General features: G+C 46.1%; 1 protein-coding gene across 1 annotated transcript in view; it reads right to left on the reverse strand.

The window, feature by feature from the left end:
* Positions 1 to 15,382, reverse strand: part of EXD3 (exonuclease 3'-5' domain containing 3) — a 202,647-nt gene that overhangs the window by 134,123 nt on the left and 53,142 nt on the right. The window contains exons 14-18 of the mRNA XM_059829024.1: positions 14,322 to 14,532; positions 13,042 to 13,208; positions 10,493 to 10,663; positions 3,719 to 3,772; positions 1,854 to 1,985 (exon numbers count right to left, since the gene is read on the reverse strand). Coding sequence (XP_059685007.1) covers positions 1,854 to 1,985; positions 3,719 to 3,772; positions 10,493 to 10,663; positions 13,042 to 13,208; positions 14,322 to 14,532 — 735 coding nt within the window. The remainder of the gene's footprint in view (positions 1 to 1,853; positions 1,986 to 3,718; positions 3,773 to 10,492; positions 10,664 to 13,041; positions 13,209 to 14,321; positions 14,533 to 15,382) is intronic.

Below are 15,382 nucleotides of genomic sequence, written 5' to 3' on the forward strand. Positions count from 1 at the left end.
CCACAGTGGCCCCAGAGCACGCTCTTATGTGAGCAGTCAATACTCTGCAGTATGATCCTTCTCAACCAACTGCCCAAGCCCTTCCCCTCGCACGCCAACCTGCTGAGAGCCGCGGTGCCGGGCACCCCTGGGTAACTGGCTGGGCGTCTGCCGGAGGTACAGCGCTGTAAGAGCTTGGCTTCTCCTTGAGAGCAACGGCATCGTATTAGCGAAACTTGTACAGCGTGTAGGCAGCTGAACAAAATCAGCTCCAAAATGTCAAAGCCTTAAATGTAGGTAAATATATGATTCAGAACACAGAGCAGTTTGACAAATAATAGCATCTTCCCATGCCTAGCGGTATGAAACACGCAGCTGTTCTACCACCACAATTTACAGGGAAGGCATTTCTCCTGGAAGTAAGAGAACACTTAGTATATATTCCGAGCCAGATTGATTACCCCTATTTATATTGTAAACTAAGACAGCATGTACTAAAAAGCCATATAGTTAAACAGTTCCAGACTCCAGATCATGGGCAAGGGGTCAGTTCTGTATCATATGCTGCACAGTCTTCTGCATTTATTACAGATATCACAAAATTTTCTGCAGCATGGGTTTTTTGTGTGCGTTTGTTCATGTGGCATTTCAACAACCATCAGGAAGAACACTGTTATTTTACAGGATCTCAGGGAATCGGAGAATCCACAAGTTTTTTTGAAAGTTTTTTTTTTAAATAGCAAAGAAGCCAGCGTGTCACTATATAACAACTGCACTCTGTTCTCGGAACAATAAAACCGCAAGACTGAACGGACTATCTTGTATCTGAGTATATACATTTATCCTGAAGTAAGATCAACTGATCAACCCGTATTATGTCGATTCAGTCTGCATGGTGTTACGTCATTCTCCTCTTACAGACAACCTGCACAGCTGGACAACTCTCATTTTCTCTATAAGTTACAGATAAAGTTCCAACAACTGACATCAGATATAAGCAGAGGTCTAGAAAATGCTCTCTGGAGTGTTTGCTCAGAAGTCATTGCTATTCCTACAACACTTGCGCGGCTCCACCAGGCCAGGAGACCCCGCGAGCTCAACCACAAGGCACCGAGCCAGACTTCACTGAAGTGTTCAGCTGCCTTGTTTATTCCTAGGAGAAAGCTCCTTTTCTAGCCAGATTTGCAGTTTCTTCTTTCTCCCTCTTTAAGCACTGATAAGATGAGAGATGTTGAAGTCGCAAGTTGGTTTATATTACAGTTTTTGAAGGGATAGGTTTCAGCGTGTTACTGTAACAAATACAAGAGTGAAATTGGAAGAGAAGGAGATTTGAGCTAACACAATTAAAATTTCTTCTTAAAAACAATCCACAGATATCCAGTGCCAAACCCAATCTGGAGTCATCAACTAGCATGGACATGAATTAACCTAATAGCTTCTGAAAAAAATACAGTCCTAAAAAATCCTCCTATTAAAGTAATTAAGTGTTATCAGAATCACAGAGCCATAATTAAACATGGTTTATAATTAAAACAGCATGTGTCCTAGACACAGAACACAGCAACAAAGAGAGTATAACCGTGATAGTCAATGCCAATACACATGCCAAGGACCAAAAATCAGAAAACCAGCGGTTTCTAGCAAGCTGCAGATGCAGTGCCTCTGCTCTTGTGACTTAGTCATCAACACTTCTGACGGATGTTAGCACCCTCAAAAGTCCTCACAGCTTTGCAAGCTGCTGCCAAAGTTCAAGCAGAAATCTTGGGAACCGAGTCCAAGACACTAACTGCAAGACCCAAAAAGCTGAAGCAGTGCCTGCTGTGCACGAAGCGGCGAGCGAGCATGAAGTGTAACTCAAAGAAGCCTTGTCCTACCTGGCAGCGGCTGAAGATATCTGCCAGGGACACTTGAACGTTGAAGTGCTTCAGAACCTGCAGGGCCTGTTCTTTTGCCTTTTCTGAGCAGTTCACAGAGAAACACCTTCCTTCTGCTACCTGGGACTGCAGCTTCAAAAGACAAGTCATAAACCAAAAAGACAGCAAATGAGGCACTCCACGCATCATGATCTGTGGGTTTTTTCCTAACACACTTGGTTTGGTTTTAATTACAAATAACATTTGGAGTTAGTATGCGTTTACAATCTACATTTTTATCTAACAAGCACAATTGGTAATTTAATGCTTTGCCACTGCTGCAATAGCTCTGAGACTATTGAAGCACTGCAGCATTTTATATCTATATGAAACACGATTGCCCAAGTCCCCTTTAACTTAGAATTTGGTGGTGTGGTGCTGAAAGGGCATCAAGAGGAAGCTGAATTTCATCACAGCTTTCATATGAAACCCGGCCAGATCACACACAGTATGCAAAAGCACAATGGTGGAGATGATGTCCAATGACAGTTTTACCACTTCAACCTTTCTAGTTTGTACACCGCTTCACCTGGAGTTCACGAATGGCCAATGAATTTCAAGGGGTTGATATGGAGGACACTCTCTCGATGTTTGTTCCACATTTAGCAGAGAAGTCTGTAGCTGGGAACAAGCACTGGGAAGTTCCAGACACATCTTTATGAACATGATGAGTACTCACAGCGAGGTGGGATCAGCTACGTGCAAGTAAAGGAGCCTGGCAGAGCCATCCCGTCCTTGTGTAGGGCATACAAAGGCAAAGGCACAAAGGGAACCAGACATTTCCCAGGACAGTATCGTACACTGGGAATAAGTTGTTTTCCTTTTGCAATTCCTACACAGTACTTTGAAGTTAAAGCTTTGCCAAATAAGATTATGCTGGATGCTGAATTACCTATTACATCAACTGCAGGCTCAAGGAACCACGGTCTGGATAAGGAACCTGTAGCGTGGCACGGCTGCACTTGCCTCACAATGTCTCATCATGGGGGTGGTTTTCTTCACTGCTCAGCTATTACGTAGGAAACGAGCAACCTATGTTCTGCAAATACTCCAACTAACTACTTGACTAGTTGGGAGCTATTACATTGACAGTTTGTAATGAAGAAGTCCAGCACTCTGGCTCATGTGTGTAATCCAGAATAGTTTCACTCTTCCAAATGAATTTTTGGGGAGTAACAAAGCACAAAGGACCTGCAGAAGGCATCGTAACATTGCAACCACTGACTCCACAGGTTCAATATATTCCCACCAACACTCTGTTTTGAAGCATGTCTCATGAAGGGCTCTGAACATCTGGTGCTGAGGGTAAGGTTGGCTTTTGCTTTGGTTTTTTTGTGCATCTACAGGAACACAAAACCTCTACAGCTTCCACCAGGCCCCATGCTTGGTGGCTTCTGTTCTCTCCCTTCCAAGCCTGAAGAAACGTCTTTAAGTGTTGAAACTGTGTCAGTGTGGAGCCGGTCAGTAAACAAGAATCTTTGTGATAAAAAGCATGGGAATTGAGCTGCCTTTCACCTGCCAGTGAGGCCAAACAGAAACACTTTGTTCTGGATTGCTTGGCTTGATTTCCACCCCGCGCCCCCAGTGGAGAGCAATTGCTCTCCCCACTGATGCAGTACTGATTTAAAAAAAAATCTCACCCCGAGCTTTGGTCATTCAGAACAGCAAACCTCTCAAGACCCTTCATGTCATTTTTAGTGCAGAAAACACGGAAAAGCCAAGCCAGCTGTTGCATTCACATCTGACTTTTCCTCTTCTCTACACTGCACATCCCAGACACGCAATGATACAATGCCAGAAAAATGCCAGAAGCTCTGAACACTTACAGTCTGATATGGGAGTCCAGAGGTTAAAATGACTCTTCCTTCCTGTCGGGCAATCTGGAAAAAAACAGTAAAAATCATCATGAACATGGGCTGAAGTTGCACTGAATTCAAGCTTTCCTTTCAGTCGAAGCAGAGAGAACATGAACTGGCGATATCGAGTCTTTCTCCCCAGTGTCGACACACACTAGGCCAAGAGTATCTGGGTCTGGTTCAACAATATGCTCTGGACAGCAACAGCAGCTCAAGGTATCGCTCGCTCACGACATGTCCCCTCCCTGCCAATACCTGCCTTGCCTCACATGTGCTGGAAGAAGCTATTTGTGCATCTGCACTGCAGATGGCCCAGGGAACCGATCCACCTTGAAATAATCCTATCAAAAACCTTTCTATCTTTTTTTTTTTCCTTAACCCAGACTATTTCTGTTTCCCCAGTCTGGTTCACAAAGAAGCAAGCAGTTCTGCTCGCACAGCAATGCACAGGGGAGAAAGGAAAAAATAACCTAAGCAGGTAATTCCAGCAAAAAAAATGTACCATTAAATGCGTCTCCAACCTTATAGACTTAACAGAATGATGCTCACTCCACTCCTTAAAGATAAGATGGTGTTATTCTCCCAGCAGCCCGAGAGCAGACAAACAGAAATTACGCGCCCTTTCCAGGCTGCAAAGAACGGCTCCATTCGAGTTTATCACCTCCTGCCTTGCAATCCTGCGCTTTTATCAGAGGTCTTGTCCTTCAAGGGAAAGGTCTGGGCTGAATTATCAGGGGACTCATTACCCGCACTTCTGACCTTCGCAACAGAGTAAGAGACACTTTCAAATGGTTTGGTGCCAAAAGGAGATACTAAATCTGGAACTGCAATTCTTCACAAGGATGAAAGTGTGACTGATCTTTGTATGATTAAATGACATCCCCCCCCTCCCACCCCTTCACCCCCTCTTGTAGGAGGGAAATAGTTTCACGGCCGTAGCGATAGAAGGATTCCCATGTGAACCAGCACTTCAGCTCTGCTAGTGCTGACAAGAGATTGGCACTTCGAGGTAGGCATAAGGTTATTTCTCTTCTCTGGCTTGGATTCTGTTGGAAGCCCTCATATTTTTCACTGTTTCCAGATGTATGTCACGGAGGTCTTTCTTCTGGATCAGAATTTCAGAAGCTCTCTCTGGATCACTCTTTAACCTTGGCAGGAGGACGCATTTGGGATCAGAGTCCTGCTGCACTTCCCAGACAGTCTGACACCACCAAGCACAGCCAGGGAACACCGAAAAAAACAAACCAAGATTTGTAAACTCTGTCTTGGATAGCTGTTCTCTTAAGACCCACTGGACCTATGGCAACATGAAACAAGGGGGAGAAGGCTCTGAAGGCACAAACTCCCCGTGCAGCCAACTAAGCATTTTTTTCCTATCTTGACCTTTCAGGTAGCCGCTTCCCTCCCTTTGTTGTGAAGGCACTCTTTGGCTGCCAGTTCTGCACTGAGAAACCAACTGGCAACAACTTCTAAAGCATCTTCCTACAGGCAAAATTACCAGATTTCTTTCAAAATCAACCCTCTCTCTCAATAAAGGAAAAAATCTCCAAGAACAGGAACCTTGAAGAGGCAGCAGAGACACCCCGTGCTGCATGCACACAGTTTGGGTCACTGAACAGCCCTGCCAACAAACCACCCTCACGGCACATTAGCGGGAGAAGTCCAGTAAGGCAACAGCGAAAGTTCACCATAGTGATTTGCCGACAAGGGCAAAGAGATGTGAAATTCCTTCAGACCCATGTGTGCTTCAGGGTAAGTCTGAGGATTTCACAGCTGGAACACTCCATTCTGACTTCCTGCATCCAGGGTTAATTAGTTCAAGCTTGATAAATCCCCTTATCTAAATGGCTCTGCAGAGACAGGCAAAGAACATCAAATAAAAAGGAGAAAAGCAATAACTCTTCCAGCATGTTTTTCCGCCTCTGGAACAACGACTGGGAGAAGCACACAGAGCCAGAAAAGCCATGTGATAACACACATCTGACTGAAACCACGGAGGATACGTGCTGGAGAAAAGGGCACAATTCCTTCTTTTCCTCTGAAAGAAATAACCAAAGGGACCGTCCGGGAGATGTGTGCTCAGAGACATGAATAAAAGGAAAAGAACCGTCAGAGTAGCGTGTTGGGGTGGGTGTCAGGGACTTGTGCTCCATCCCAAGTGCTGCAGAGAGGGCATTGGCCTCAGTGTCACAATCTATTAAAAAGATAATATCAGCTTCCTCTGGAAAAGGCTTAGACGTTCTGGATAGAAAGCACTCCCTAGTAACTTGGTATTACTATTTAGCCCTTAACATGCCTGTCTGTTCAGCCAACTTTCATCTTGCAGAGATGAACGAACTCAAATGAATTACTGCAAGAGAGACCTGGAAGGGCAACGACTGATGAGAGAGGGCAGAGAGAGACCCTATGTTTTGAAGCCAGCACCAGCAGTAGAATGATACGTGACAACCTAAAGGATCCTGAATTAAACCAAAGAAGGTTTCAAGAAACAACAGCACAAGGCTGTAGATTTGTAATTTAAAATATAAAATTTGCCAAGCCCGGGCACACCACATCTTGGGCAATGCTACATGTGCGTGAAGAGGCAAACTGCAGCGCTCCCTTTGCAAGGCAGCACTCCAGGAAAAGCTGTGACCCCCGTTGCAGTAGCAGAGGTGAAGCAGTGATCTGAGCCCAGGCCAGCAAGGGCCCCGTTCAGCAGAAAGGGAGCAGACAGAAAGCATCTGGTCCAGGATGTGTACTGGAAAAACACCCAGACAAGGATCTAGTAGAGAAGTGGACCACAAACCTCAATCCAACCCTGAAGCCCCCTACCTCTTATCTCAGACTCTTTTAAAATAGACAGTAAACCAAGACCTTAATAGCAACACACTCAGTCCAGTCCTGCAGTGCACTTGCTGTACTGCTGGTATTTCAACCCTAGACTTCTCTTCAGCATTTCTGAAAACCATAAATTGCAGAGTTATTGCACGATTTGGTAACGTGAGGCCTTAAGTATCAGACCAAAACCATCGACCCAAATTTGTTTCTTAACGTAGACCCATTTGTATCAAGGTCTCCAATGAAAGATTCTCCTCCTGCCGACCAAACGCCAAAAGCAAAGTCTTGATCTTAAAGGCAGAACGGTTCTTCGTCTGTCCTCTGCGAATTTACTCCGCAGACTGGCGGGGAGGTAAAAAGACTAGCAAACCTGAAGAATATCGTTTACATCAAAAATATGGAAAAAGATATTCAAAGCCAAGACAAGAACAGAGATTAGATTCTGCCATTACATGAAGCTCTGCTCACTGCAGGATTAGAAGTCCCCTTTGTGTCCCATGGCTCCAAAGTAGTCCAGGGCAATTTAGATCCAGGGGCACATTGCTCTACCTGGCTCCTGAGATCCATCCAAGCCTGGCCCTCCTCTCCGACTCACTGGTTCACCTGAAGTTTTGGGGGAGTAGGTGTAACCTTGCAAGGGAACCTTCTACATCACGGGAGCTTCAGGAAGCCAGTTCTACCAGCCTTCTGGTTATTACCACGCTTCAAAAGGTACCAGGTTTGCCTTAGTGTACAAATTATTCTTAGAGATGAGGATGATTTTGAAGACCAAGAACTCAGTCCATTAAAAAAAAAACAAGAAACCAACCTACAACTCAACTTGAAGGGGCTTTGAGATTCCATCAAGTCTCTTCTTAGAAATTAGTGTCCTAAGAAACTACCAACATTTTCTTATAAGCTTCTGCTCCACTGCTGAAGTACAACATTGCAAGTCTACTGTAGTCACTTCAGGTTGGTGGGTGATCCTTTAAGGTTAGTACAAGAGGCATCCCACTGCTCTATCTGATTCTGCAAACTTGCAGAGAAAAGAAGAACACCCACTGAAACTTTCCCACCTCCTTCCAGTTATCCATCTAGAAGCCCCAAAAGATAGGTTTAAGATTCTCTGCAAAGAGAAGTTTGCGGAAGACACGCTGGAAGACCTGGCTGGAAACACAACAGGCATAGGACGTGATTTAAGTGAAGAAATAGGTATTAATTGGAAATAATGTGTTGCTTATAGGAATAAGTGCAAACGCAAAGGGTGGCTTACCCCAGTAATGGCAGCTGCGCACACAGAAGGATGCTGCACAAGAGAGATCAAATCTCCCCATTCTTTACCAGATGGAGTCATTCTTTACCTCGGGATGGAGTCAGAAGCCCCCGGTGAGGAACGGCTGGATGCATGCAGCCCTTCTCAAGCGAGGCCTCCCTGTTTTGCCGCGCAGCAGGGAGCCAGCCTTGGGCCAGCCTGGGCCACTACCCAAAGCCCTCCAGAAGGGCCTCCTACCCACGGCGCAGGACTGGAGTGGTGCTGCCAGGCAAGGACGTGTTTCAGGGAAAGCACGTGGTGAATCCCCCCGGCTCTCAAAGCACAGGCTGCTAAAGTCAGGTAAAGGACCTCATCCAGCACATCTGGTACAAATTTCATCCCCCAGCTGCATACCTGCTTTGCCAAACACTTGCGTGCATTGTGCTGCAGCAGCTAAGATATAAACGTAACGCAGCAAAAATGTTCCTGCCACCCCACCGAATGAGAAGACTTGGAAAATGACACCTCACCCGTACCTGGACGCAAAGCTGCTCTTCCCAGAGAGGCTGGTACTCATGAACGAAGGCTGAAGTGCTTCTGTAAGGATGGACTGTGAGCTCTTCGCCTTCAACATGAGGACAGATTTAACCAGAGAAAATTTCAGTATGAATTTCTACTATTTTTCCATTTTTAAAGATTTTCTGTGTCTGTGCTTATGACAGGAAACTTTTAATCAGTCACTTCTCCACTCAAGTCCTAATTAAATGGCGCCGTTAAATACACAAAATGCAAACTGGTGTCATCTCACAGCAGCTAAATAGGGACAAGTTGGGGGATACACTGGCTCGTGGTGTCAGAGGTCCTGCTCTCACAGGCCGGCAGATCTGAGATTACAGATCTGGCACGATAAACTCGCCCTGACAACTGTTGTCCAAGATAAAACATTTAGCCAATAAAAGCAGCACAACACGAAGCGGGACACAGGACACAGACTTTACGTTTAGCCTAGGAATGGGGTTTCTCAAACCAATTACTGCCACACGCGTTAGTCTAAAAGAAAAAATAAAAAAATCCACAGCTGCCCAAGCACAACCTACAAAGCTCGCAGGCTTTTAAGTCTGATCTCAAATAATAGAGGGTGAAGGACAATACCCATCCGCCTACCGATACTTGAAGTCACTTTAACAAGCAACAGGAATGAGAACAGTAAGGAGCAAATGCCAGGCGATTCAGGAGTTCTTGGCACAAGGAGATGTGTAATATGACTGATAAATCATTTTAGTGAAATGACTTTAATGAAGAACAAACACTAACTCTGTACACACTTACGCGTTCCTGGTGACACGAGTTTGAGACTGTGTTGGGACAACACCCAAACTGTCTGTCTTGTATTCAGTGACCAGGATCCAAACCTTTCTCCTGGCCTTTGCAATAACGAGTTTTCGGGCGTAGGGTGGTCAACATTCAACTTTTATTAAATCAGGACTAGCCAGATGTAAAGCAGGGTGGGAGGAGCCTATTTTTATCTTTGATTATCCAAGCACAGATCAAAGGCTCTGCAATACAGTAACACTCCAAGGGCTTTTGATAGTGAAAGGATGTTTGTCCGGTCACCATAGAGAAAGCAATGTAAAACATCCTGTCCATAGCACGATAAGGTATCAGGATGAGAAGCGGAGACGGGGCTCTGGGGGGAGGCAGTGAGAACTAGTTTGTTTAAATGACTTGTGCAAGTTTGGCAGAGACGAGATATTAATTATTTCTGCAGAAGTTAGAGCCTGCCCAGGACTCAGGCCAAACAGACATCTGAAGAGGAAACATCCTGTGCACCAGGCCGGGTGATCAGTGCACATTTGATAGCCACACACTGTGTGGGCTGGATATCTCCATTTTTGGCATAGCAGAAATATGTCTGAAATGAAGAAGCATGCGTCTCTCCTCCAAGAAGCAGAAGGTCAAAGTTGTTATGGCAGTCCAGATCAATGTTCACTGTCCCCATGTATGTTAGAGACTCTTCCTTTCGCAAGTATTTCACTGCGAGTTGTGGCTGATCACCTTTGAGTCATCTCACAAGGCGCTAGCCAGCTAGGACGTTATATGGCAATTTATTATGGAAATTTTCCCTTTCATATTGAACAGCCATTTTTTGATTACAGTTCTGCTCAACTGACCCAGGCACAAAGCAGGCAAATACCTTCCCTGTAAGCCCAACCTGGAGTCCATTAGAAAGCTAAGTGAATTTTGGGTTCCTCTCTCTGATTTTTGTCTTGTTGCAAACACACCACTGCTTCCCCACCAAAGACACGTGAGACTGCAGGTCACATCTTTACACTCTGCTTGTGTTCTTCTAATGACCTGAAACATCCCAGCTGTCAATGACACAAACATACAGACACAAAAAAGGTTTGAGATCACAGCATTCTCTGCTCACCTCCTCTCTCCTGGAAACGGAGAACCAAGCCCACACACTACTGTAGGGACTAGTTAATACCAGCTGCCACGTGGCACAGCTTCTGGGACCGAACCAGAGAACCGGGTCTCAGCGTGGGCACAGGAGGAAGCGCGCACTGGGCAGCTCCTGCCAACCCGCCGCCTGGTCGGCACGAGTGACTAACCAGTGCAGTTATACAGCAAGCAGCAGACCTTCCCCAAGGAGCGCAGATGGGAGCTGTAAACACACGCGCGTGACTGACCTCAGCAGCTTTCCTATGGTCATCCTCATTCTCCAGCATCCGGACATCTACACCAAGGCAGCGAAGATAGCGCCCGAGGCCTTGCAGCATGTTGTCGCAGACCACGCTGAACTCCTTCGGGGAGATGGGAGCAGGGGGACATGAGGTCTCCTTTTTGGATCCTTTGCATTCCTACAGAAAGGCAAGAGATCCGTAAGCACAGAAGGGCTGATTTCCAGTACGTTTGTGTTTTGCCTCCCTGCATTCCCCCGCCACGGCAAATCCAACTGTCCCCTTCCACCCGTATTACAATTTCCCCCATGCTCTGCAACACCTCTAGTTCCTCCTTCGTCTCCTTTCTACATCGCCCACCTACCACTGGGGCAGGAGGCAGCACGTGATGGGGCTAATTCTGAATTAGCCATTCACTCACTGGCCAGGTGGCCACCCAAACCGGGGATCTGCAGCCTTTCCCTGGAGAAATGCCAACCTGGCCTTCTATGCTCTACAGACATCTGTCTTCATGAAGTCACAGAAACACATCTTCAAGACTGCTGTTCCCCTACCGAATTAGGCTGCAATTAATATACATGTGCCAAAGATACGATTTGGGAAGGGGATCTGACAGACGGAGGGAGAGACAGGTAGACAAAGCAACCACGTCAGCTTTGTTATCTTCGGAAGTTTAAAAATAGGCAATGCCCGAATTCTGTTTATTTTATTTCAAATGTCTGCTGCTCGGGGAGTTCCTGCAGTGGGAGACTTTGTCGTTGGGAGGCTCCCAGAAGTACAATAGCTAAATTCATGGAGAAGGGAAGTTATTAAGGAACCTCCAACGTTCAGCTTTTGCCTCCAGGAACTTGAACCAGCTGGGATGACTGAAGGACACAGCCACCATCGACGCAGCGCTACACCTTTGGCACCAGAGTTACTGCGGCATTGCGGGAGTTGACTCAGGCCTGGAAACGCTGGGGCACACCAGGCAGGTACACCTGGGCTGACCGCGTGAGCTAGCTCAGATCTGAGAGCTCAATCTGTGTGATGCTGCACCTCCCAGAAGCTGGTACATGCACTCAAAGCTCTGGGTAGACTGGACTGTCACCGGCTCCTGCAAGGACCTTGGCGGATGCAGCTGTGCCCTGAGACATCAGAGCGCTGTGATAACGGATCAAGCTGACCCTTCGATGCTGAGGTAGTTGGAAGACACTAACCCTGTGCTGCTGCTTCTGCTCAAACAGATGTAAAGGAGCAGCAGCTGGCTCTCAGCTAGTGTTTACTCAATGGCCAGCAATGTCGTATGTAGCTTTTTTCTCACGTTTCATGCCAGCAGAGAGCAAAAAGCTTATATAGGAGAATAGCGCCATTAGCCCCACTTCAGATAGTGGACCAGGAAACACTGGGAAAGCGAGCCTGGAGTCATGAAGGGTGCAGAGTCAGGAGAAGTCTGCTTTTTTGAGTCCCAGTCCAGGTTTTACCAACTCCCTCTCAGCTAATGAATCTGACCGTACAGAACACAAAGATGACCCATGAGTTCACAAGGTAATTCAAGCCTGAAGTACTTACTTTTCCCATCTCTGCAGCAGCCAGTCCGATCTGTTGTAACATACAATATTCCCATGGCCACAGAGTGCTTAGGGAACTACGGAGCAGCTTTGTGTTTTACTGCCTGACTAAGACTAATGGGATACTGTACATTTACACACAGGTGACAAGGAGGGTCCTGAAAAAGTGGCTATAGTCAATAGTATCTCAGTCCAACCACGGAAGGTAGTATTGACTTCAGGAGCTAAATACACGTGTGGGACTACTCAGAAGGATACACAGCCGTAGCGAGCCTTCTCGGTTAATAAACAAAACTGTGTTTCTGCTAATGTTTTCATAGGTGCATTAACAACCAGATGGTTGCATTTGAAAAGTAAAACTTTCTTACTGAGAGAAAGGGACCAGTCATCTTCCAAGATATTCAAGCAGAGGCACACCGCTCCAAGTTATGGCCGGCGGAGTTTGAAGGCTCTGCCACAACATACATTCCAGGGGACGGCCTGTCATGGAGTACGTGGTGGCGGGCGGGGAGAAGAGACAAGCCATCAGCAGAAGGACTTTTGTGATGGATTGTTTGTTTTGAACTTTGCAGACTTCTACTCCAGACACAATAAAGGAGGCATTCCCAATGTGAAACCAAAGTGTAGAAGCTCAGTTAAAAGCAGAAGTAAGGAAGTCAGAGTTTTGAAAGCTCATTGATGCAGCACCTAGGCCACAGAATTCAAACCCATGCCACTGAGGAAGGAGCATTTCTACCAGCAAGGTTAGCTGGATTCTGCCACACAGATCTGCACGACATTTTGCAAAGAACCTAAAATTGCAAGGAAAACTGAACCAAGGCACGCAAAGGGGAAAGCACGTCTCCGCAGTAAAGGGGAGGAGCGAGGAAGACGTTTGCTGCAATAGTCCTGAGAACAGACTACAAACAGGCATGCCATGCATAGCTAATAGTATGACTGAGAGACAAGGCAACATATGATTTGCAGGGGTCTTGAGCAACATGCAGCTCTTTGAAGATGTTTACAAACCTGTCCAGAAGGTGACGGTACTTCTTGCTTATTCAGTTGCTTCTTTGCCCTGGGTTTTATGCTCGGTTTTCCCACCAGACTCTCAGTCAGGTCTGAACTCAGACCAAAGCTCGCTGGATCCTTACAGAGTTTCTCGTAGATCTCCAGCAAACAGTAGGCATCTGCAGCTGAAAATAAGGGAATATGAGCCTCAGCTGGTTTCATTCAAAAGTAAAACTGAGGCTTTCCTGATGCAAGGAAGAGCCCTCACCTTTGTAAATGCCACTGAACGCAACCTGTGAAGCTCCAACTTATTAATGTCACACCCTGCACTTTTACTGATTCAGTGAGCATCATAACCCAACACATGACCACAGAGCCAAGGCAGAGAAGCTCAAAAAGCGACAGACCCTTTGCTGCCTCTGACTCCAACGCAATGCAAGTTGTAATGCGCCTGTTCAAACCACCAGGTAAGATAGCTTCAGCCAACCCATTTTACTCTCCATTGTTACCGAGCAGCGGCTTGCCCACCGTTTCTTACCGCATCTCAGCTATGGGAAGGTAACTTCCCCATTAGATGCAATATCTTAAAAAGTAATAACTGAGTTGTTTGCAATCACCTGCCCACACGCACTGCCATGCGGCTTCTGTTCCTTGCAACGGGAACTACGTCTCCAAGCCAGTTTTACAAGTCCTAGTGATTAACTTTTGTGGGAACTGTGTCAGCTTTGAGGATAGCTGAATTTAACAAAGGGCTGGTTCACTTCAGTAGACTGTCCTTTGATGCCCCAGGAAAAGATTTAGACCCAGACTTCTGACTCTGGGGTAATCAGCAATAAACTCCACCGGTCCCTCCACAGTACTGATTCTGTGCCGCAGTTTCTGACACCATGTCTACCCATTTTTAACCCTGCTCTGACAAGCACTTCGCTATGACAAATGGACACAGCACTTGTTTCCCAGAAAGGCTGTGAAATGAGGCAGAAGGAAGTGGACTTTCTTCCTTTCAGTTACTGAGAGGAGTTTCCACTGAGGTGATGTTACACCAGACAAAATCTGCAAAGCACGGGAATTCTTTCATAAGGGAAATAATGAATCACTGGACAGTTTAAACTTCAGTCATTAAAGCCATGTTCGCAAAAGGACAAACATAACATGTGCTGGTTTCTCTGAACAGGAACTAATCTGCAAAGCCATTTTCTTCATTTGCTACTTAACGATTTTGCTGGTGACAGAGAACAGACAAACACAGCCTGTAATGGACAATCTGTAGCACCTTGCCACAGAGTCAGTGACCAGACCTGCATAGAGGATCTGTTCCTCCCGGAGAGGCCGTTTCTCCCAGTTAGACAGCTGCTCTGTTTTATCTAGAGGTTTCCCCAGCACATGTTGCACCAAGAGGCTGAGTCCTTTCTCTGGCTGCCTGAACCCTCTATCCTTGTAGCTCTGCTCTGCGGACAGTACATTGACCTTCCGGCCGCCCTTCTTCCAGTCAATGGAGCTCTTCTGCAGCTGATGGAAAGAAAATGATATAAACCACATGGTTATAAAACAACTTCTACAACACTGCCTATTCCAGTGGGTGGGGCCATGCAGCAACCCTATCATTTTTATCTCTTGCCTGGCATATTGAATCCCGTTGTCTCAGACAAGGGCTGGGATGGCATTAGATATATACGGCGTCTGGTTATTTGTTTAACAAACACACTTGCTGGAAAGAAATCTGTTTCATAGCCAGGGAAGGAAAAAAAAGTGCATTGTAATACAGCATTGCATCAGAGCAGTGGGGCTGTGACTGCGACTTCTCAGAGGTTTGCAGGGTGCTCAGCGATGCTGGAGGCTGTTGGGCACCAACTCAATGAAAGAATAGCAGCGGTGGTTCAGCACCTTTCTTCTTCTAGTTCCAGTGAGAAAAGATATTCCTGTAACACAGTGGGCAACGGCCTTTCTGCAGTTGCTACTTCTCAGATTAAACTGAGGCAATAGCTGTTGGCAGGTACTTCAGACCCTGCAGCACTTCCCAGGTTAAGCTATCAGTCCCAAAGATCTGGGTTCACCCCAGCCCACAGCCTTAAACACACTCTGTAAATTTTACCCGTTAAAGTGGTTGTCCTTAACATTTCTGCAGACTGCTAAAAACTACTGTGTGCAAACCCAGAGACAGCTGTACTTCAGCTGAGCCGAAATTCCTGTGCTGAATCCACCAGCAGCCCTCCTACAAACACTACCAGTTCTCTCCAAATCATTAACTCCATAATACCTGCTTCAATACTACATGATCTTGGAATATCAGAATTTCTACAAGAATTTATTCTTACCAAGTTCAAGTATCACTTGTGCTCAGAAATCTCGTCCTAGCTGA

The sequence above is a fragment of the Gavia stellata genome, chromosome 24 (genome assembly GCF_030936135.1).
Source record: "Gavia stellata isolate bGavSte3 chromosome 24, bGavSte3.hap2, whole genome shotgun sequence".
Lineage (NCBI taxonomy): Eukaryota > Metazoa > Chordata > Aves > Gaviiformes > Gaviidae > Gavia > Gavia stellata.